Source organism: Bufo gargarizans, chromosome 4, assembly GCF_014858855.1.
Source record: "Bufo gargarizans isolate SCDJY-AF-19 chromosome 4, ASM1485885v1, whole genome shotgun sequence".
NCBI lineage: Eukaryota > Metazoa > Chordata > Amphibia > Anura > Bufonidae > Bufo > Bufo gargarizans.
Genome location: NC_058083.1, coordinates 216,662,973 through 216,686,506, shown reverse-complemented (window position 1 = coordinate 216,686,506; position 23,534 = coordinate 216,662,973). Strand labels below are relative to the sequence as shown.

Sequence of the window (23,534 nt, the reverse complement as noted above, 5' to 3'; positions counted from 1 at the left end):
GACACACACATACTAGGAAACTTGGTGGAGTGAGGGGCCCATTCTAAGTTTCACTGTTGAGATCTACTGGGAGATCTGTGCATGCCCCTCACTGTTAGCACACAAAAAACCACATAGATGCTACAAAGTCATGCCACCTTGTAACTAGGATGCTTTATCGGAAGTGGATGCTTCATCCGAAGTCGATTCTCATAAAACTTCATTTTAATACTGTACAGAGAATGCATTGGATCCAGAGATGAGCAAATTAAAGTTGATGAAGTGGAATTCGATACGAATTTCAGGAAAAATTTGATTTGCACCGAATCCGAATTTCCTCAAGCTTTGTGGTAACGAATCGCATTTTTTCTAAAAAGGCTTCTGCACTTGTTAGAACATGGAGCAAAGAACTCTAGGAACGAGGAATTACCCACCATGCCATGCATGCAGCCAGCCAGCCCTGTGATATCACAGCTCTATAAATAGCCTCAGCCACCTTGGATTCAGCCATTTTCCAGTGTACTCAGTGCAGGGAGAGACGTCAGCAGGCGCTAGGGTCAGTGGTAGAAAAGACTTAAAAACTTTTATTTTGCTGTATTGAAGTTCATGGAAAGGATAGGGAGGAATCATTCCACAGTATTGAAGCAGAACAGGGTTCAGTAGGGGAGTTTACCACCTGGATAATAGGAACAATCCTATTACACCTTGCTGCACTGACTGCGGATTCAAATTGCCATTATACAGCTCTGTAATTCCAGCAAAACGTTCTTGTTATTGGGATGCAAGTGCTGTTTGATACAGCCATTAACAGGGTTTATTACAAGGAAATATTTCCACGTCTTATTTGCCCTTGTGCTGTGCAGTTATATTTTCTAAAGCATTTTTTGGCTTGTATTAGTGGGAAAAAGGGGCTTATTAGCTGTTGTGTGGTGAAGTGAGAAAATTATAGCCCTTTTTGGCGTGTATTAGTGGCAAAAAAATATATATTATTTGCCGTTCAGTGGTGCAGTTATATTTTCTAAAGCCCTTTTTGGCATGTATTTATGGAACAAAAATATAGATTATTTGTCGTTCAGCCTTTTTGGGGTGTATTAGTGGCACAAAAAAAGTATTTGCCGTTGTGTAAAGAAGTGAGAAAATTATAGCCCTTTTTGGCATATATTAGTGGAAAAATATATATTTGCTGTTCAGCTGTGCAGTTATATGTTCTAAAGCCCTTTTTGTCGTGTATTAGTGGCAAAAAATATATATTATTTGTCATTCAGCGGTGCAGTTATATGTTCTAAAGCCCTTTTTGGCTTGCATTAGTGGAAAAAATATATAATATTCGGTGCAGTTATATGTTCTAAAGCCCTTTTTGGCGTGTATTAGTGGCAAAAAATATATATTATTTGCCATTCAGCTGTGTAGTTATATTTTCTAAAGCCTTATGTGGCATGTATAAGTGGAAAAAACTAAGGGCCTATTTGCCATTCAGCGGTGCAGTTATATGTTCTAAAGCTTTTTGTGGCATATATTAGTGGGGAAAAAGGGCTTATTAGCCGTTGTGTGGTGAAGTGAGAAAATTACAGACTTTTTTGGGGTGTTTTAATTCTTTTTATTTATTTATTTGATCTAACAGTATGTCAGACAGAGAAGTGCCAGGCCCTGCACAGGGCAGTGGCAGAAGCCTAAATGTTTCTGGCGCAGGCACAGGTCGCAGCAGAGTAAGGGGGCATAGCAGCAGGAGTCACAGCAAGAGTCCTGAGTTCCCAGTGTCATCTAGCGGTCGTGTCTTGACCTGCAACCCAGCGGTTCTTGAATGGTTGACTCTGTCATCCACTTCATCCCAAGTGACATCAGACACCCCCAGCGAACAGTCAATGGGTTTGTCAGACACAAGCCTTAGTTGGCATGGCTCGGGACCAGGCCCTGTGCCCTCACCTGTCCTCAACCTGCATCTGTCCTTTTCTGTTCCCTCAGCCAGACAAGTATTATATGCTGTGGGCTTAGCTCCACTATACAGCGAGGACGAGCTACTAGAGAACAGTCAGCAGCTACTGGCCAGCCAAGATGTGGAAGAGACATCCGCGCTTCCTCCGGTAGGCGGGCAAGTAGTAGTGATGAGGAGAGTGGTGTGGGAGCTGGTGTTAGGAGCGATCAGGCTCCTGACCCAGAGACCGTTGAGGAGGACATTAGTGACGTGCAGACAGTACTTGATGATGATGATGTAGCTGATGGCACTTGGGAGCCGGGTGAATTAGAGGCTTCATCATTATCTAGAGAAGAGGGTGGCAGCTTGCCCGTGAGGCAGCGGCGGAGCCATCAAGTTGCTAGCGTGGCCGGGAGTCAGCAGGGTGGCAGCAGTGGGAGGTCGGAAGCCAAACGTGCCCGGGGTAGACCACCCCCTTTCCAGGAGCCTACCTGCCCGGAAAGTAGTTGTGCAGGGTTTCACGGAGGCAGCAGCGGTAGCAGTCAGTCAGTGTGAAGTGTTGGGGGTAAAATCACCTACTCGGCGGTGTGGCAGTTTTTTGTTAAGCTGCCGGAGGAGGTGAACATGGCCATTTGTAGAATCTGTGGGCAGAAGGTGAAGCGTGGCCAGGGTGCCAATGTTGTCACCACGGCCCTGCGTCAACATATGCAGCGTCACCATAAAGTGACCTGGGAGACCGTGGCTCCGATGTGGTGGTCCAGCCTGCTGCAGCAACCACTGTATCACCCAGTGGCACGCACTTGATTTCAGGCAGTCAAGGCTCCACCACCTCAGCCGAAGGAAGCTGTCTGTCCCTACCATCATCTGCTGGTCCTGATGCTCCTGCTTTTCCTCCTCATCAGTCATTCTGTCAGCAATCGATTACCAAAGCGATTGCCAAGAGACAACAGTATGCATGCACTCATCCAATGGCGCAGAAGTTGAATGTGCTCCTGGCCAAGTTGCTGGTGCTGCAGTCCCTCCCTTTCCAAGTGACGGACTTTGCACCTTTCAGAGAACTGATGGCTTGTGCCGAGCCAAGGTGGAGTGTCCCAAACCGTCATTTCTTTGGCAAAAAGGCAGTACCAGCCCTACACACGTATCTAGAACAGAAGGTGCGCCAGTCCTTGAGCCTGTCGGTGTGTCTGCCAAAGTGCATGGCACCACCGACATGTGGAGCTATAACTATGGTCAGCGTCCTTCACAGCCCACTGGCTGATTGTGGTTTCTGCACAGCCACACCAGCAACTTGGCCAAGTGACACCGCTTCTGCCTCCATGTTCTCACCCCGTTAGTCCTGCAAAAATGTCCGCCTCTGCCTCCTAACCCTCCACCGTGTCCTCAGCCTCCACTGCAGGGACAATTCACAGTGCCCCTCCAGCATACCACATGTGATGGGCACAGCGGTGTCACGCTGTTCTGCACCCGTTTGCCTGGGAGAACGGATTCACACAGGGGAGGAACTGCTCTGTGTCCTTCATCAAGAAATCGAATCCTGGCTTTCTCTGTGACAACTCAAAATCGGAACTATGGTGACCAACAATGGGAAGAACATGATGTCGGTGCTGCATCAAGGAGGGCTGAGCCATGCGCCCTACATGGCACATGTGTTAGATCTGGTTGTCAAGCGGTTCCTGAAGTCTTCCACCTATCTGCAAGACATCCTAAAAATAGGAAACTTTGCATGCACTTCAGCCACTCGTACACCACAAAGCGCACCATCCTTGAGCTGCAGCGGCAGAACAGCATCCCCCAACATAGGCTGATATGCAACGTTTCCACCCGTTGGAATTCCACCCTCCAAATGTTGGACCGACTATACGAACAGAGAAAAGCCATAAACGATTTCTTGATGATCCAAGTCGACAGGAGTACTCCCCTGTGTAACTTAGATGTCAGCCAGTGGCAGCTCATGCATTACACCTGCCGTTTGCTCAGGCCCTTTGAGGAGGCCACGTTATTTGTCAGTCGCCAGTACTCCGGAATGAACAACATCATTCCACTGCATCATGTCCTGAAACAAATTCTGGTAAATCTGTCTGATCAGGGGACAAGACATGGCTCCTAGATCTCATGGCCACATGAGCCCTGTTGGGGCTGAACTGGAGGAGGATGAGGACATTGGAGCACAAGCAATGTGTAGCGAAATGGGTGGTTTTTATACACAGGTGACAGGAGAGGAGGAGCAGGAGCAGCCACAGAAGCTACAGGGTGATGAGTAAGATAAGGCAGAGGACCCAGACACACCATGGCAGTATGCAGTGGAGATGGAGGAAGGGAGTCCCTCCAAGTCACTTGCACAAATGGCCCGATGCATGCTCACTTGCTTGCTTATTGTCAGCATTCGGCAGAGGGATGACTTCTGGCTCTCAACCTTGTTGAAACCTCGCTGCCGGTCAAAAATGGGGGCCTTTTTTACGCCCGCTGAGAGGGAGGACAAACAACTACTATAGAGACATCCTGCCTATCTGCTCCATCTTCCATCCTCTCGCAGGTCTGGCCGGGGGGGGGGCCTCTGCGCTCACTTTCTTCTGCCATGGCTGCTTTGGCAGGGTGGAGGGGTAGGAGCAGTTCCAGCTCCATCAGCATCAACTTGAGTCTAGAGTCGCTGATGAGCAGCTTTCTTCACCCGCCTAGTAAAGAAACTACTCACCAGCTAGACCTGGAGCATGACCTGAACCAGCAGGTGGTGGCATACTTGGACAGCACCCTGCCACCCCACATTGAAGATCCGCTGGACTACTGGGAAGCCAAACTGGAATTGTGTCCGCAACTGGCAGAATTTGCCCTGGAAAAGTTGTCCTGCCCAGCCAGTAGTGTGGTATCAGAGCGGGTGTTTAGTACGGCAGGGGCCATAGTTACCCCAAGAAGAACTCGCCTGTCCACCCAAAATTTGGAGAGACTGACCTTTGTCAAGATGAATCAGGCGTGGATCAGCCAGGATTTCCACCCACCAATGCCTGATGCATCAGACTAGATCATTTATGGTGCCACACTAACACTTTCACAAAGGAGACCTTTTTTTTCTGGCTACCTGCCTCAGCTATTATTCTGATGTTGCCATCCGCCTGATGCCACACATCTGATGCCATGTGTCTGTGGTCTCCTGATGCTGCTGCCACCTCACCACTCAGGTCTCCTGATGCTGCTGCTGCCACCTCCACACTGTCATTGTGCCACTCTGTGGCCTCCTGATGCTTCTGCCACCTCCTCACTGTCACTGTGCCACTCTGTGGCCTCCTCCTGATGCTGCTGCCATCTCCACACTATGTTATTGTGCCAATCTGTGGCCCCCTGATGCTGCTGCCACCTTCACACTGTCATTGTGCCACTCTGTGGCCTCCTCTTGATGCTGCTGCCACCTCCATACTCTGTCATTGTGCTACTCTGTGGCCCCCTGATGCTGCTGCCACTTCCACACTGTTGGCCTCCTCCTGATGCTGCTGCTGCTGCCACCTCCACACTCTGTCATTGTGCCACTCTGTGGCCTCCTGATACTGCTGCCACCTCCACACTGTCATCGTGCCACTCTGTGGCCTCCTCCTGATGCTGCTTCCATCTCCAGACTCTGTCATAGGGCCACTCTGTGGTCTCCTCATGCTGCTTCCACCTCACCACTATGTCATAGGGCCACTCTGTGGACTTCTCATGCTGTTCCCACCCTCCCTACTTTATGACTGGGCCACTATTTTGACTTTCGGCCTGGCTGACATCATCATTTATTTGACCCTTCTTCTGATCTGTCAGAAGGAAGGAAAAATGAGACGCACAACGGATCCTGTCTATGCAACAGCTGTAAGGCCTGCATGACATGGTCCCTATTTTGCATCAGAATTGGCTTATGATTTGGTAGCCAAAAGCAGGAGTGGGTACAAAACACAGATGACATGCCAATATCCCATTCACCTGTCATCTCTGTTTTGGATCCACTCCTGTTTTTTTGGCTTTAGCAATACTGATGGATTACTGAGCAAATGCTGACAGAGTAAAGGCGAATGCCCGACAGACAGGATCTGTTTTTTGTGGGTAATTGCTCTGATGGATCAGAGGAAGGGCAAAATAATCAGTGACGTCAACACAAACTTACTGCTGACACCCTCTCCACTCTGGGGGCTCTACTTGTATAAGCGTTTAATAGAACAGGTTCTGTAGAAATCTATGTGGAATCAGTGAATTGGTGTAAAAGGAGTGCGCTCTTTCAGGCTATAGTAGGATCTTGGGCCTCTGCACGGTTCTTCATACCTGGCGCTAACATTGACCTGTAAGGCTGAGTTCACACTTGAGTTATTTGGCCCCGTAACTGCCCAAATAAGTGAAGTGTGCAATGATTCTAAGAGTAACGCCTATCATTTGCATGTCCTACTGACTCACAGTATTGTTTCACTACCCCAGCAGACTCCCTATGCGTGTTACTGCAAGACACAATGTTCTACACCACTATTCTGCAGCCAGGAAATAGACATTTTTTAACACGATTTGCCATTCATCAGGTAAAAGTATTCTTGATGTAGATACCAAAATCATCGTTTCTGGGCAGCAGATTGTTCTGTGTAAACAGTGATTTACTTCCCAGAAACAATAAATCTGTACAGTAAAAAGCATTTGTAGTAGCAATCACTCATTCCAAGACAGCGGAGGTAAGAGTTGCATGTAAATGCAGTTCTCACCTCCGATCAAGGTTAGGCAATGCCTACACAGTTGGCTCATGTAAAAGGACCTTTAGACTGCCATATCCTAGCAATATGACATAATTTACTATTAAGGGAATAACCCTTTAAATGCTAAAACTACAACTTAACCCATGAAAAACAAGACTGCAAACAACTGCATAGACATAGAAGTCAAAATCACTGTTATAATAAAAAAATTTAAAAAAAAGTATAATTTGATATGGCTGAAGGATTGGCATATTATTGTACTTTTCCCCTGTAGAAGCTGGGAAATAAAATGGCCAGATAGTCTGATATCTTGAATATCAGACTATCAGCAGGGTTTTAAGAACCAGGACCCACAGGCATCTGATTATTGCCAGGCTGGTTTAATTATTTAAAAAAGAAAAAGTGTTGTCTTAAAGGGGGTTTCCGATATTTTTGAACTCATGAACTATCCTCTGGAACCCCCGCCAATCAGCTGTTTGAGAAGGTATCAGTGCTCACAGTAGCACCGCTGCCTTCTCGGACCTTTTGCTAGGCCTTGTTACATCAGGTCCGTTGGTCACATGGCCTAGGCGCAGCTTAGCCCTATTGAAAGTGAATGGTGCTGAGCTGCGATACCAAGCATAGCTGCTATCAAATGGATGCCAATGTGCTTGGTGAGCAGAGAGAAGGTCACAGCACTAATGTGAGTGCCGGTGCCTTCTCAAACAGCTGATTGGCGGGGGGAGGGGGGGTCCTGAGTGTCAAGTTCCCACAGATACGGATGACCTATCCACTAGGGATTCATCTCAGTAAGCCAGAGCAATGTCAGTATTGACTTGTTACACTGAAGAATCATTGATTTTCAAAGTGTTGTGATTATTTTTTTACTGCATTATTTTTTCACAATCCTTTTGTATCTTGATATATTTTATAAAAAATAATTAACAAATGTTTTTTACACAAGCTGCTACAATGTATATTCTATGGTTTGCCTTCTTTTTGCAGATGTCTGACTACAAACGTGCTACGTTTCATGATGAGGATATTCCGGACTCTACAGGGGAGACAGCTTCATCTCCTGATACTGTAGAGGTAAGAGACAATCTGAACAATATCCGCTTCCCCTGTTTATATATTGCATTATTATTTATTATACTGTTAGATAAGTTTGAATATGAACAAGACAAATAATAATTTACAGTATAGTTCCACTAGTATAGACCATCTTTATTTGATTGTGGAGATCCGATCCCTGGGACCCCTGATGATTAGTAGAATAAAAGTTCCCTTAATTGTTTACACAGGCACAGCGGTTCATTTATATGGGGGTGCCATTAAGTCTCATTCAAGTGAATAGGACTGAGCTGCGGTATCAGGCCCAACCATACCTGTTTGTATGGTGCTATGCCTGTGTAAAGAATAAAGAGAATGTTAATCTGACCATTATTCTTTTTGAAAAGAGGGAGATTTGTGTCTCACTTGAAGCTTATGAAACATTCTCTGGAAAAAAAAGAAAAAACTGAATTAACTGTAAAACACTGCACAATAATCAGTTTATACTTTATTTACATTCAAAACTTCCCATGCATTCCCATAGGCCCTTAGGGGAGTGTATGTCTGCACTGTGCTGACAGATAGAAAAGGTCTGAATGAAATTTTGAATGTGAATAGACAAGAGGATACCATGTAATGCATAATTATTACAAGACAGATAAATACATTTGTTTTAAGAAATACAAAAAATAAAAAAATTACAGAAAGCATACAGTACAATCAAACAAGGTCAACCAAAGTAAGACTGACTTCACACTTGCAGCGTAGCTAGTTAGTGCTGCGTGCCCGTCGGACCCCATTGACTATAATGGGGTCTGATGACGATCCGGACGCTCCCTGGCATAAATGCCAGGATTCAGCAGGACAAAAATAGCTGTATGCAACAGTTTTTGCCTGGCCGAATCCCAGCATTTATGCCAGGATATGGCGGGATCCCATTATAGTCAATGGAGTCCGGTAGGCATGTGGTACTATCTGGCTATGCTGGACCTGCATGCTGTTCTATGCTGGAACAGCATGCCAGATAGCTTTGCCGCAAGTTTGAAGTTAGCCTTAGAATTAATGAAGAATAACCAAATCTTGCCAAAGACACCATCCCATAGCAGGGACAAAATGATCAAATGCCAGGAGTGTTGCAAATGAACTAAATGTTCTGGAAAGAGATGGGGCAGGTTCAAATAGAATTCACAAATGAATTCCAAGCATGTTAAATTAACAACACATACACTGGCATGCAAAAGTTTGGGCACCCCTGGTCAAAATTACTGTTACCTTGAACAGTTAAGCAAGTTGAAGATTAAATGATCTCCAAAAGGTATACAGATAACACATTCCCTTTCTATTTGAAGCAAAAACATTTTTTTTCATCTTCTACATTTTCAAAATAACAAAAAAGGAAAAGGACTTGAAGCAAAACTTTGGGCACTCTGCGTGGTTGGTACCTGGTAGCACCTGCTTTGGCAAGTATCACAGCTTGTAAACGCTTTTTGGAGCCAGCCAAGTTTTTCATCCATTCTTCCTTGCAAAAGTCTTCCAGTTCTGTGAGATTCCTGGACTGTCTTGTATGCACTGCTCTTTTGAGATCTATCCACAGATTTTCAATGATGTTCAGATCAGGGTACTGTGAGGACCATGGTAAAACCTTCAGCTTGTGTCTTTTGAAGTAGTCTATTGTGGATTGTGAGGTACATTTAGGATCATTATCCATTTGTATAAGCAATCCTCTTTTCAAATTCAGCTTTTTTACAGTTGTTCTTATGTTTGCTTTTAGAATGTGTTGGAATTTCATTGAATTCACTCTTCCCTCTACCCATGAAATTTTTCTTGTGCCATTGGGTGCAACGCAGTCCCAAAGCATTAGTGATTCACCCCCATGCTTAATGGTTGGAGAGGTGTTTTTTTTCATGAAATGATGTGCCCTTTTTTCTCCAACATAGAGAAAATGCTCATTGTGGTCAAAGAGTTCTATTTTAACCTCATCGATCCACAGGACTTTCCAAAATGCATCAGGTTTGTTTAGATGTTCTTTTGCAAACTTCCGATGCTGAATTTTGTGGTGAGGATGCAGGAGAGGTTTTCTTCTGATGACTCTTCCATGAAGGCCATATTTGTGCAAGTGGTGCTGAACAGTAGAACAATGTACCACAACTCCAGTCTGTTAAATCTTTCTGAAGGTCTTTTGCACTCAAGTGGAGGTTCTGGTTTGCCTTTCTAGTAATCCTACGAGCAGCTGTCCCTAAAAATTTTCTTGGTCTTCCAGACATTCTGTTGACCTCTTCTGTTTCTGGTAACTGCCATTTCTTAATTTCATTGAGAACTGAGGAAACGGCAACCTGAAAACACTTTGCTATCTTCTTATAGCTGTCACGCTGGACAAGATACACAGAATACCACCAAACAAGTGTCTAGGCAAGAATCTGGGGATAAAGGTCACCTCCTGACAAATCCCTACCAGCTCTCCCTAGGCTGCTATGCCCACGTTCAGACCCTGAAGATGGGAATGAACGTGTCCCGTGGCTGAAGATTCCCTAAAATCCCTAAGATGGTGAAAGGGGGAAAGAGGCAGCCTGCTCCCTCAGGACCTGGAGGGGGCAGGCGTCTCTCTAACAGCCTAGACAGACAATCACAAGAAAAACAAAACCAACGTATCTTGTTACCGAGCAGGAACAGCAAATCCTTTCTTCCACTGAGTAAGACAAAAGCTATAACCCGCACAGGACACTGGGAGTGGGCGTAATTTAAACTCATACCAACGACCCCACCCAGTGCACCTGAAGGGAGGCGGATACAGCTCAACTCTAAAACAAAAACAAAAGGCTACACACGTGCTACTAACCTGGCAGACCTCTGCACATAACCTGAGCAGGGCATGACAATAGCTTTCTTCTGCTTTGTGGACCTAAACCATTCTCATTTTCAGAGTGTTAGGCAGCTGTTGTTTTTTGTGACAAGGTTAGAGGAGTCTGGGTATTTATAAAGCTTTGAAATGGCCTTCCCTAACAATGATTGTGAACAAGCCTTAACCCTAACAGGCTATTTAAGGTCTGAGACCTTGGTCAAAGTTATCTGAGTGCTCAAATCTCCTTGGGTTCCCATACTTTTGTAAGGTACTCCTTTGCTTGCTTTTTTTTTACTCTAAAATTGTACAAAGCCAAAATAATACACTAACATTGCTTAAAATGTTGAAATGTGTGTTTCATGTTTAACTTTATGCCTTTTAGAGATCGTTTCATCTTCAACTTGCTTAAATGGAACCTGTCATCAACTTTATGCGGACCTGACTGAGGACAGCATAAATTAGTGACAGAAATGCTGATTTCAGCGGTGTATCACTCATGAGCTAAAAGTAGGTGGTTGCCAAGAACCAGCATCATAATAATTGCAGCCCAACCCTTGAAAAGAGTCAAATCTACCTGAGAAGAGTCATGGTTATTTATAATCTCCTGCTCTCCCGCCCATCTGCTCATGATTGTCAGTTCTCTCCTAGAAAGAAAGGGAGAAATCTAGGTAGAAGGCTGTCAATCATCGGCAGGGAGAGCAGGAATTTATGAATAACCATGACTCTTCTCAGTTGGCCGTGACTCTTTTCCAGGCACAGTCTGCAATGATTGTGATGTTGGTTCTCGACAACCAGTTAATTTTAACTTATAAATGACAGACCGCTGAAATCAACTCACCTGTCTCTATTTTATTCTGCTGTTAGTATGGGCAGCAGAAAGTTGATGACAGGTTCCCTTTAACTGTTCACAGCTACAGTAAGTTTGACCAGGGCTGCCCAAACGTTTGCATGCCACTGTACTGTATAATTCAGAAAGGAACAAGACTAAAAAAAGGGAAAAAGGAAAGGTGCAGAGACCCTGTCTGGAGACCATTGTTACGAGAGCCCTAAGTTTGGTCAGCTTGTTAAGCATTCTGAAGTGCCTGTATTTGAGAGATCCCTAAAAGAGGATGAGTGGGGCCTAAGAAGATATGAAGGTGTGAGTGCAATTTACGCTCTTCTGCCCTCCCAGCACAACTCCTGATTAGATAAAAGAATATACAAGACCCAACTATGGTCTCAAGCAATTTCCCAACTTTATTATAAAAACATACAGTCTTATAGGTTAGCAAAACTAGTAATTTGATTAGTTATTCATATAAGGCAATACTTCCTGGCCATACTAACAACAGCATTATAGTAGTTAAAAATCATGTGCTGCATCTTATCCCAAGGTTAGCATTCTTTAGCAACAACAGAACTTGTCCGTCCTTAAGGGTCCATTCACACATCCGTAGTGAATTGCGGTAGTGTATTCTTGTCTGCAATTGCGGACAAGAATAGAACATGTTCTATATTTTTCCGGAGCCGCGGACCGGAAGATCGGGGGCACGCTCCGGAAATGCAGATGCAAATTGCGGAACGGATGGGGACCCATTCTGTGGATGTGTGAATGGACCCTAAAGCTACAGGGCATACACAACTTGACCAAAGTTCACCACTGATCGGACCATTTCCATCACAAAGGATTCAAGTTTGTCTCAAACTGGTGTGGTTAGTTTCTCCATCCTCCATATACTGTATATCATCGACCCTATGTTTCCAGTGGGTAATGGGAGGTGGTAAAGTCGATTTTCATTGATTAGGGATACAAGATCTGATACCAGTTTTTGACTCATCCTCATGGGAATCTCAGAGAGATGCAGGACAACCACCAGATATTTAGCCATCTGGATAAGAATGATCTTGCAAATAGTGTGTGTTGGGCACCCTCCCCAAATCCAAATAAGCATGGGTAGTCCTAAAAAATGTGGTTAAATGGCATCTGTCAGCAGATTTGTACTTATAAAACTAGCTGACCTGTTACATGTGTGCTTGGCACCTGAAGGAACATGTGTTGGTCCCATGCCCACATCGCTGAGAAAAATAAAATTTTAAAATATGAAAATGAGCCTCTAGGAGCAACGGGGGCGTTGCCATTACACCTAGAGGCTTATTTGCATATATAAAACATAATTCTTCTCAGCAATGTGCACATGCAATACGTCAGCCAGTTTCATAGGTACAAATCTGCTGGTAGATGTCTTGTAAGTTACCCTCAGTATCATCACATTTTTAACAAACTAAATGATGGGTACATTCTATGAAGTTTGGTGGGAACATGGTACCAATGGTTTAGGACATAATGTCTCTGTGTCAGGTATGAGCAAAAATTCAGCATATGGCAGCCAATGGTCTCCAGATACAAAATGGAGGGCTATTACTGGGGATTAGCCACCCAACATGACCTGCTGTAGGCTGATAGCTGTAGGCTGTCCAGGCATGCTGGGAGTTGTAGTTTTGCAACGGCTGGATGGCATCCCTGGATTCAGCATAACAGATCACATTCAGGACCTTGATTGTATTGCCACCTTCTTCCTGGATGGGGATGAATCCAACTGTTATATATTTTTTAAAAAAGAACAGGTCTTTGGTTTAAGTAGCAGTATGACTATTTTTTACAGTTGTCATGTAATATCTTTCCAAAATGGATTATCCTATGTTTAATTTTATGTTCATTACACTTACAGCTCCATAAAGTTCCTAGGATTAGCAGAAAATTTGTACTAAATCTTACGCTAAACTCAGTATAGACCAATTTATTCGCCTGTCAGTTCTTTAGGTTCAGATCCTTATTAATTATTAATAACTATGTACCTCTGTTAGCGATCAACACAGCTTATTCACTGCAACTGAGTAGACTTAAAAGAGGTATTTCCATCTTCAGCATTTATGGGATATACACAGTGTGATAAATGCCTGGGCAGATGCAGTGACTCATTCTACAATATAAAACAGCTGCCTCCACCACAACCCATATCCATGGGATATACCATAAATGCTCAAATGGGAATTCACATTTACATTTCCAGAATTAGATGACCATATCATTCATATATATATATATATATATATATATAATCGGCTTTGTTATTTTTATTTATCATGGCTACTATGGAATTTATGATGTCTGCTTTCTTTATCATAAAAAAATTGTATAAATGCAACGGTGAGGGGTCTGACTCATGGCATCGCTGACGATAAGCTGACTGTGGAGCGCTGCTCCCGTTCCTTGTTTACCAGGCCCTTCAGTCAGCGGTGGTGCCAGGACTGGGGTCAATTTAGTAGTCCCACAAAATCCCTTTAGCATGGATGTTTGACCCTGGAAATAAATTTTGTATTAACTTATGTGTTATGGGTTTACCAACTAAAACACTAATATAAAAAGGAAAATAGTTTAAAATGTCATGCAATCTTTGTATCTGTTATCTACTTGTTTCTTCAGGTTGGTTTTCGGAAGGGAAGAGGGCACATCTTTAGTTTCCTTGGAGGTAGATCTCAGCCTGAAGTTTTTCTGGGCATCCTAAGTGCAGTTCTAGGATTGTTGCTCATTGGAAGTCTAATTGCTTTGGGAGTTCAGCAAGTCTCAGGTACCAAGAAGATACCTGTTCTTTCCACTTTCATCTAACCTCAGCACCATCTCCATTTGCTTGTGATTTTGCATATTCATACTGGTCTCTAGGTGATGATACTAACAGGTGTTGGACTGGCCCACCAGAGTACCAGAGGATCTTCCGATGGGCTCTGGCTCTGATCCCATAGTGGTCCCTAAAGGTCAAGAAGGAAAAAAAAAGAATTTCCTTTGAGGGCACTTGGCCTGTTACTTTAAATTATTATCTATTAAACTTTATTGATTATATGCAGCTTGAGCCCTAAAAATAATTTCCTCTGGTGGACCCAAGGAAACCTAGTCCAACACTGAAACTAACATATATTGTACTAAACTCCCATGTTCTAAATATAGAACAAGATAAATTATTAATAAAAATGAATCATTAAACATTATAGAAAATATTACGAATACAAGATGATGGAAGAGGAACGGTGGTTTCCTTAATGGACTAGAATGGGAAATGTGTATTAGGCCGAACTCCAGTGAAAAAATAAATACTTCACAGTGCTCTTAGACCCTCAAGTACAGTACTATTTAATTAAGCTTTTACCTTCAAATCTCATCAGATGGTGCTGCACAGAGATACAGTACAACTTCATCCCAGGCATGGTCACTGTTTCTACAAGCCTGTAGTTCACATTACTCTCCACTTTGTTAGCACAATCCTACCGAGTGCTTGAAACAGTGTTGATACTAGACACAACTAGTTACAATTAGCAGATTATTTCAACAGATTTAGGGAGCATTCACACGACCGTAAGTGTTTTGCGGTCTGCAAATTGCGGATCCGCAAAACATGATCTCTGTGCCTTATAGAGAATGCCAATTCTTGGCCGCAACTGCGGAGAAGAATACAACATGCTCTATCTTTTTTACGGGGCCATGGAACGAAACAACGGATGCGGACAGCACACGGTGTGCTGCCCGCATCTTTTGCGGCCCCATTGAAATGAATGGGTCCGCACCCGTTCCGCAAATTTGCAGAACCGATGCAGATCCATTTATACGGTCGTGTGGATGCACCCTTACAGCTTGTAATTCCCTGTTTGGGTAAGATATTCAAGTAATTTTAATATGTCTGTACTCCCTGAGAAAGTGTTCCAGGTCCATAATTCAACATTCTCAAAGCATCAGTGGAGAAGCAAAAACAACCTTGCATCCTTCAACAATGAACAATACCCCTCTGGTGCTGCAGATCATTATTACCGCGCTGTCATTAGCTGCCGTCACATTGAAGATCCCGAAGACCAGCCAAAATTGGTCTTCGGGCATGTGATCATTGTGACAAGTGTTACAATGATCCTGTGTGAAGTTACAGTATATAAAGCTGGCAGGGGAGCATTCAGCTATGTCAGAGCGAACCCTGCCGACTGTAAAGTGAACTGTGATCATGCTGTCTGTCAGTTAGGCCCCTTGCAGACGAGCGTGTCTGTATAAGGTCCGGATGTGTTAAGTGGAAACTGTGCGATTTCGAAAGCAAGTCCATTCAGTTTTGTTTGCCACCGTGCTCAGTTGTTCAGTTTTTATCGTGCGGGTGCAATGCGATTGAAAGCCTTTTTCACGCATGTGATAAATAACTGAATGTATACAAACAACATCTCTTAGAAACCATGCGTGAAAAATGCATCGCATCTGCACTTGCTTGCGGATGCAATGCGATTTTCACACAGCTCCATTCACTTCTATGGGGCCAGCGTTGCGTGAAAATCGAAGAATATAGAACATGCTGCGATTTTCACGCAATGCAGAAGTGATGCATGGAAACCAACACACATGTACACAGCCCCATTGAAATAAATGGGTCCAGATTCCATGCGGGTGCAATGCGTTCGCATCATGCTTTGCACTTGCACGGAATACTCGTTTGTGTGAAAGGGGCCTTAATCCCTTCCTGCCCTGACTGTGGTAGGAAGGGTTCATTCCCTTTTTTATAAAAGTAAAAAATTAATTTAAAAGTACATAAAAAGTAAAAAAAAAAAAATCTTATAGCTATGGTTATTAGTTTTAGTAACTGTATAGCAGACTACATACCGGTACATACACACATTTTTTCACTCTTTTATTTCATAGTTTTAGTAATAGCATAGCGAATTTTGTGTGTAAAATATACAAACGTACGCACATTTTTTCCTTTTTCTTTAATGAAAATTGTAATGACTGTAGGTAGCGACAGACAAGGACAGTGAGTCCCTGAACTAGAACTCAGCCCGCTTTCCCTACCTACTTGCATTGTAAGCCCTGAATGGCAGAACTGTAATTGGATGACAGTCCCTACACTAGTATAAGAGCAAGACACACAACACAGACAACTCAAAAGCAGAGTATTATGAAAAGGGTCAGAACCAGACCAGCTGCGCAGTAACAAAACATGAGCTAGAGAGTGGTCAGAAGACAAGCCAGGGTCAGGAACACTGGGAACAAATAGCAATACAGGAACAAAGGAACCAGCTAGAGCCAACAAAGACTATCACTGGCTGGTGTATAACCAGGAAAAGATTTAAATAGAGTGCCGAGTTCCTGGATCGGAACCTGATAGGTCCATTGACTCAACGCTCTATTGGTCAAAAACGCTAGTATACAGTAATAGAGCAGCTAAGAAATCATCCCGCTGCTAGTCTCCTCCAGCATACGTGCGCTGCAGGGAGAAACAGATCATTGCATCCTGTTACTAAGAATGTGGTTGCGACACCAGGGCCGTGGCTCAGCAGCGCATCTCTCCCAGCAAGGCAATGCTGAGGCTGAGGATTGCGCCGTTGGACAGATACGTTTATTACAAAAATATTTTAAAATATAGGTATTCATTTTAGTTAGATTTAGTGTAGTGTTTTTTTTTTCGTGCATAAAATATAGAAACGCATGCCTATTTTTTCATTTCTTGAAAAAAAGAAACCAAAAGCCTTAGACTACTTTCACACTAGCGTTTTGGCTTTCCGTTTGTGAGATCCATAATGGGCTCTCACAAACGGTCCACAACGGATCAGTTTTGCTCTAATACATTCTGAATGGAAAAGGATCTGCTCAGAATGCATCAGTTTACCTCTGATCAGTCTCCATTCTGCTCTAGAAGCGGACACCAAAATGCTGCCTGCAGCGTGTTTCTGTCCGTCCTGGGATACTGAGTGAGACGGATCCGTCCTGACACACAATGTAAGTTAATGGGGATGGATCCATTTTCTCTGACACAATTGACTTTCAATGGAGTTCATGATGGATCCGTCTTGGCTATATAAGACATAATACAACTGGATCCGTTCATGACAGATGCATGTGGTTGTATATTGTAACGGAAGTGTTTTTGCAGATCCATGACAGATCCGCATTGTGAAAAATAGCCTTAAATGTCCAAATTTCCCTAAGATGAATACCTGGAGAAGGGGCTTCAACATAAAAAAAAATTGTCACTTTGATGGAGTTTCTAATGTTTTGGCAATGTATGACATCTGTACTGGCAGTATAATGCCACATAACCAGCAATAGAAAAATTGGCCGCCAAAATCTAAAATGTGCTCCAGTCCTTTGAAGTCTTGCAGTAGCATCCATTATAGCAGAATACGGTAATAGTTTTAGCAATGTTTTGTCTTAATATACGTTTATAGCATAATTGTCACAGTTTTCCTGTCAATATTTTTTTTAAATATATCTGTCATCTAATGGCACAAAAGAAAGGTCTAAGGTGTCCTATGTTGGTTGGCTCAGAAATTAAAGGGGTTATCCCATCTCAGACAATGGAGGCATATCGCTAGTATATGCCCCCATTGTCTGATAGGTGCAGGTCCCACCGCTGGGATCCGCACCTACAATAAGCACGGAGCGGGGAAATGAACGGTGGGCGCAATGCCCTCTATTCATTTCTGTGGGGCCGCCGAAAATAGCCGAGCACGGCTATTTCCATCTGCCCCATAGAAATGAACGGGAGCAGTGGCCGCGTGTGCGTGGTGCTCTCCCATTCACTTCTATGGGAGGAGCAGGGAGCATCGCTTGGTGGTGGATGGACCCCAGGAACACAGCTCTCCCCACTCCGTTCTAGTTGTAGGTGAGGGTCCCAGTGGTGGGACCCTCACCTATCAGACAATGGGGCATATCCTAGCAATATGCCCCCATTGTCTGAGATGGGAATACCCCTTTAAATATTTATTAGCTGTTAGTCCCATTGCTAAAACTGAAAAATTGGCCTGGTAAGGAAGGGGAGTAAACACTTTGGTAATGAAGAGGTTAATGGGGCAGGTGCTCTACTGTTACCTGATTCTAAGAAGATACCTGTTCTTTCCACTTTTATCTAACCTCCACACCATCTCCATTTGCTTGTGATTCTGTGGAAACTATTTTGTTTCAGAGCCAGAACAAAGTATGTGTGTCAAGTGAGGCACCAGCAGGGTGGTAATTGGAACAGGAATGTTCTTGCCAATGCATATTCCAAACAAAGCACTTGTCTACAGAAGTAGGGATGGATAGATAGATAGATAGATAGATAGATAGATAGATAGATAGATTTGCTTTTCTTAGGCTACTTTCACACTGGCGTTCGGTGCGGATCCGTCTTGTATCTGCAAAGATGGATCTGCACCGATAATGCAAACGCTTGTATCCGTTCATAACGGATCTGTTTGCGTTATTCATTCAAAAAAATCTAAGTCAAAATGGATCTGTCTTCATTGGATCCGTTTTCAATTGCACCATATTGTGTCAGTGAAAACGGATCTGTCCCCATTGACTTACATTGTAAGTGAGGACGGATCCGTTTGGCTCCACATCGTCAGGTGGACACCAAAATGCTGCAAGCTGCGTTTTAGTGACCGCCTCAAAAACGCAACGGAGACCAAATGCAGTCAAATTGATGCATTCTGAACGGATCCTTATTCATTCAGAATGCATTGGGGCTAAACTGATCCGTTTGGATGAACTGCAACTGATGATTTGTGGGCGCATGCGCACTTAGGGGTAGAGAGATCTGATGAAACATTTTGCGCTGCTAAATCTCTATACCCCTAAGTGAGCGCGTGCGGTGTATGAAGTACTTCTATTGCGGCGCTGCAATAATTCTTTGCTAAGCCGGTGGATGTGCGCTTGCGCAGCGCCGTGCACACCCTCCTCCAGCTGATATCTGTGCGGCTGTGTCACTTCCAGTGCGGCCGCGTCACTTCCGATATAGACTTTTCGCAAGGTATAGAGATTTGGCAGAACACCGGCCATGTGCCTTTTGCAGAACAGAACACGGAACATCTGGCCCATAATAGCACAGTCCTATCCTTGTCCCTTAATGCGGACAAGAATAGGACATGTTCTGTATTTTTCTGGGTGCCACGGAACGGACATACGGATGCTGTCCACCACATTTGCAGCCCCATTGAAGTGAATGGGTCTGCATCCGACCCTCAAAAAATGCGGACTGGATGCAGACACAAAACACGATCGTGTGCATGAGATTTTTCTCCATTATGATAGACTTTTCTTAGTCCCATTTTCAAATCATTTCATTAGACATAAGGTACAAATGGGTTCCAACGGTGGAGTTTCTCTGTAAAGGATTGTGATTGCGGATCCATTTTTCTATTCCATGTCTCTTGGTCAAAATAAAAATCTCCACTTTACATTGTTGGCTTTGCTTGTGGCTCACTGCCCAGAGCTGGGTCTGCAGTAATGCAGATACTTTGGTGCAAACTCTGCAAGGTCTGCACTTATGCAGAAGGTGTGTTTCCTGCATGCATGGAAATAAAAATCCTAGTAGTAAACCTGGGGATACAGTATAATTGGAATATTTCTGCAAGTCATTCTGCAATTTGTGCAGCTACCTTGCCCTTCAGTGCTTATTCCTAGCCCTCATTCACAATCCATAGTTGCTGTTGCAGCAATTACTTGACAGTATTGATCATCATGAATGAACCTTATATTCCTTTTTTGTTTTTGCTTCAATCTGCAAGTAGCACTGTTTCCTCAAAGGGGTTTTCCAAGATTTTAATACTGATGACCTATCTTCCAGATAGGTCATCAGTATCTAAACAGTGGGGGTCCGACGCTCGGAACCCCCGCCAATCAGCTGTTCAAGAAAGCAGCAGAGCTTGCAGTGGTGCCACGTCCTTCTCTCGGCTTTTCCTAGGCCAGCGACAACATGTTCATAGGTCACATGGCCTAGGCAAAGCTCAGCCCCATGGAAGTGAATAGGGCTGAGCGCGATACCAAGCACAGCCGCTATACATTACAGCGCTGTGTTTGGTAAGCACAGAGAAGGCCGTGGTGCTAACAGGAGTGCTGGTGCCTTCTCAAACAGCTGGTGGGGTCTCGAGTGTCAGATCTCCACCGATCAGATATGGATGACCTAACCAGAGGATTGAAATCTCAGAAAATCTCACCTCAGCAAATAGCATTTATTATGTAGACAAAGTTAATACAAGGCACTTACTATTAATTTTTCCATCACATTATACACTGCTCGTATACAGGGGGTATGATCTGCAGGATGGGAGTTGCTGCGCATGTGTGCCTATGTGCGCTTCCTCTGTCCCAGCAGCCAGGGAGGCCAGCGCTTTTTCAACAGTGTGCAAGCATAACCACCGCTGCTGGATCATAGGGTGGTCATAACCCCTGGATATGAGCACTGTATAATATGATATGAAAATAAATCGAGCCAGCAAAGAAGGCAAAGTGGACAATTTCAGTACATTAGTAAGTGCCTTGTGTACATGACAACATTTGCAGAAGTGAGACAACCACTTTTAATATACACTGTCAGGCCAGGTTCACAAGTATGTATTTACAAGCTTCAGCATGGGGAGGTTACTGGTCCTTCTGGCTCTGAGAGTTAGAAAAAGTTAGGGGCCAGTCCACTTTAAAGAGTTATGTGACAACTAGGGAGTCATAATTATGTTGCTGCAGTGCATTTATTAGGCTGGGTTTCCACACTAATGGTGCATGAAGGATACATATAAAGGAAAGACAGGTCCAGATTTACTAGAATATCTAGTATCTAGAATATGTTGAAAAAAAGTTGAGCAAATTGGTGGAATTTGGGTTTCTACATTTTCCAACTTGCTTGAAAAGGGCTGGGAAGATATAAAGTTTTTCTCCACAATTCTGTCTCAAAGTTAACCAACCAATAGTTGGTACAGAGTTAGAGAAAAGTATCTATCCCTGCACCAGATTTATCATCCAGTCTCAGCCCTGGTGATAAATCTTGTGCAGGTCTAGACAATCCTGTCTAAGCCTACACCTTCTATAGGTTTAGTAAATCTGTCCTTGAGTCTTCTCTTTTTGAATCTTTTTGCATTGACTAAAAAAAATACATAAAAAACCTCAAGGTGGAAACCCATCCTCAGATGTCGCCTTCTTTTTACTGTTATCCATTCTGACACAGTTAGGTTCAATTAGATCGGACATTTTACTCACTATCACTTGTTTTTCTCTAGACTTCCACAGCCTTACCATCTACACTATATTTGTATTAATATTAACTTCTGTTGTGTTGTCAAATCTTCAGACAAGTCCCGATCTCTGTGTCTCTCTGAAGCCTGCATTTCTGTAGCTGGACGAATACTAGATTCCATAGACAGAGATGTGGACCCATGTGAAGACTTCTATCAATACTCCTGTGGGGGTTGGATGAAGAGAAACCCATTACCAGATGGACGGTCAAGATGGAATACATTTAACAGTATATGGGATCAGAATCAGGCTGTGCTGAAACACATACTTGGTGAGAATGCTGAGAATTTTGTAATTTCATTATTTGAGTGTAATATATGAAACGCTCTTCTCCTCTGACTTTTCTAATTCTAATGCTGGAGAACTGCCGTTTATGCAGTTCCTTAGCACTGTATATTCTGAACATTACCTTTAAATAATGGTGATGTACAGTTTAGAGGGTTTGTAACATCAGAGATAAACCCTATAATATGAAAGCTGCCATGATGCGTCTGGCTCCCAAGATTCCTGGTAAGCAGCTGATTTTGCCAGGCAAAGTTGCTGTAAGCTGATCACTGTGATATATGAAGATCAGGAGACTGCAAGAATGAGAGCCATGCTTGTTATTGGTCCTCTTCTCTGGCTCTTAAAATCAGGCTGTAAGCAGAGGACTGCACTCTATGATGCCTATGCCCCAATTAATAGGGTGTATAGACAGAAATTGTCTGATGAGACAATCCCTTTAAAGGGATTGGCCAGGGACCTATCCTCAGAATAGGCCACCAATATCAGATCGGCAGGGGTCCTGCGAGCGCTGCCTTCTCTTCACTGTTTACCTGCTTGCCGTTGACATCACAGTGGCGAGCAGGTGTAATTGCAGATCCTCTGTCCCATTCACTTCAATGGGAAGCAGTATTTACACTCCATTTGCTTTTTCTCATTGAAGTGAATGGGGATGGAAGAGCTCAATTACACATGCTCACAGTCAACATTGCAGCGCCAATGAAGAAAAGACTGAAGAGAATACAGTGCTCATACAAGCGCTGCATTCTCTTCCAACAGTCCATCAGCAGGGGTGTTGGGAGTCAGACCCCTGCCGATTTAATATTGTTGACCTATCGTGAGGATAGGTCATCAATATAGGAATTTCTTATACAAAAAACTGGAAAATTTTGAATTGGTAACAATAAGATGAATTTAATATATGAACAGATAACAGGGGAGCTATAAAGTTTGAACAGGGTGGGATACTGCAAATGTAGATGTATGTTCTGTATCTTGGAAGAAAGAAATGAGAGCTCAATCCACCTTATTCTGAGTGTGCTAATAACAGACATTGCCTAATGCTTAATTACTATATTTCTTCCCAATTCAGAGAATGCCACATTTAACTCTAGCAGTGAGGCGGAGATGAAGACACAGCGGTTTTATCTCTCCTGTCTGAAGGAGCAGAAAATTGAGGAGCTTAAAGAAAAACCTCTCACTGACCTCATAAAGAAGGTGACATTCTAGCTTTCACACATATACTTTGTGAAACTTTTTTTCTGCCTGCTTCAAATAAAATCGAACAAAACAGAAAATTCTGACATGATTGCTGCTTTTACTGTTTTCAGCCTCAAGTCTGTAGGCCTGTATAAATGGATATCCCAAGACCATGAGCAACCCTAGTTAGAAGCTAATCACACGATTCTAATCGGATGATAGGAATTTTCCATACTTTAAAGTCAGCTCTGAAACACTGGATAAACTAGAATAAGTTATGTATAGTGTAAATTATGCTGAATCCGGTTATGTAATTTTTATCTTTATACTCACTTGCATTCTGACACTGTGCTCCAACAAACCAGCAGCAAAATGCATTGAGAGGACTCCTCTTTGAGTCCTCTCCATTGTAGGCGTGAGCGCAGGAGTCCTCTCAATGTATTTTACTGCTGATTTGTTGGAGCACAGTGTAGGAATGCAAGTGAATATGAAGATAAAAATTACATAATTGGACTCATCACCACTTACACCACTTACACTATACACCACTTATTCTAATTTGGCGGG

At 43.4% G+C, this 23,534-nt stretch overlaps 1 protein-coding gene across 5 annotated transcripts in view; it reads left to right on the top strand.

Moving 5' to 3' along the window:
* Positions 1–23,534, top strand: part of ECE2 (endothelin converting enzyme 2) — a 99,390-nt gene that overhangs the window by 23,290 nt on the left and 52,566 nt on the right. For 4 of the 5 annotated variants that reach the window (XM_044289500.1, XM_044289498.1, XM_044289501.1 and 1 more), the window contains 4 exons: positions 7,573–7,659; positions 13,923–14,067; positions 21,562–21,777; positions 22,861–22,985. In XM_044289500.1, the coding sequence (XP_044145435.1) occupies positions 7,573–7,659; positions 13,923–14,067; positions 21,562–21,777; positions 22,861–22,985 (573 nt within the window). Of the gene's footprint in view, positions 1–7,572; positions 7,660–13,922; positions 14,068–21,561; positions 21,778–22,860; positions 22,986–23,534 lie in introns of those variants that run through there. The other variant, XM_044289502.1, reaches the window with a different exon arrangement.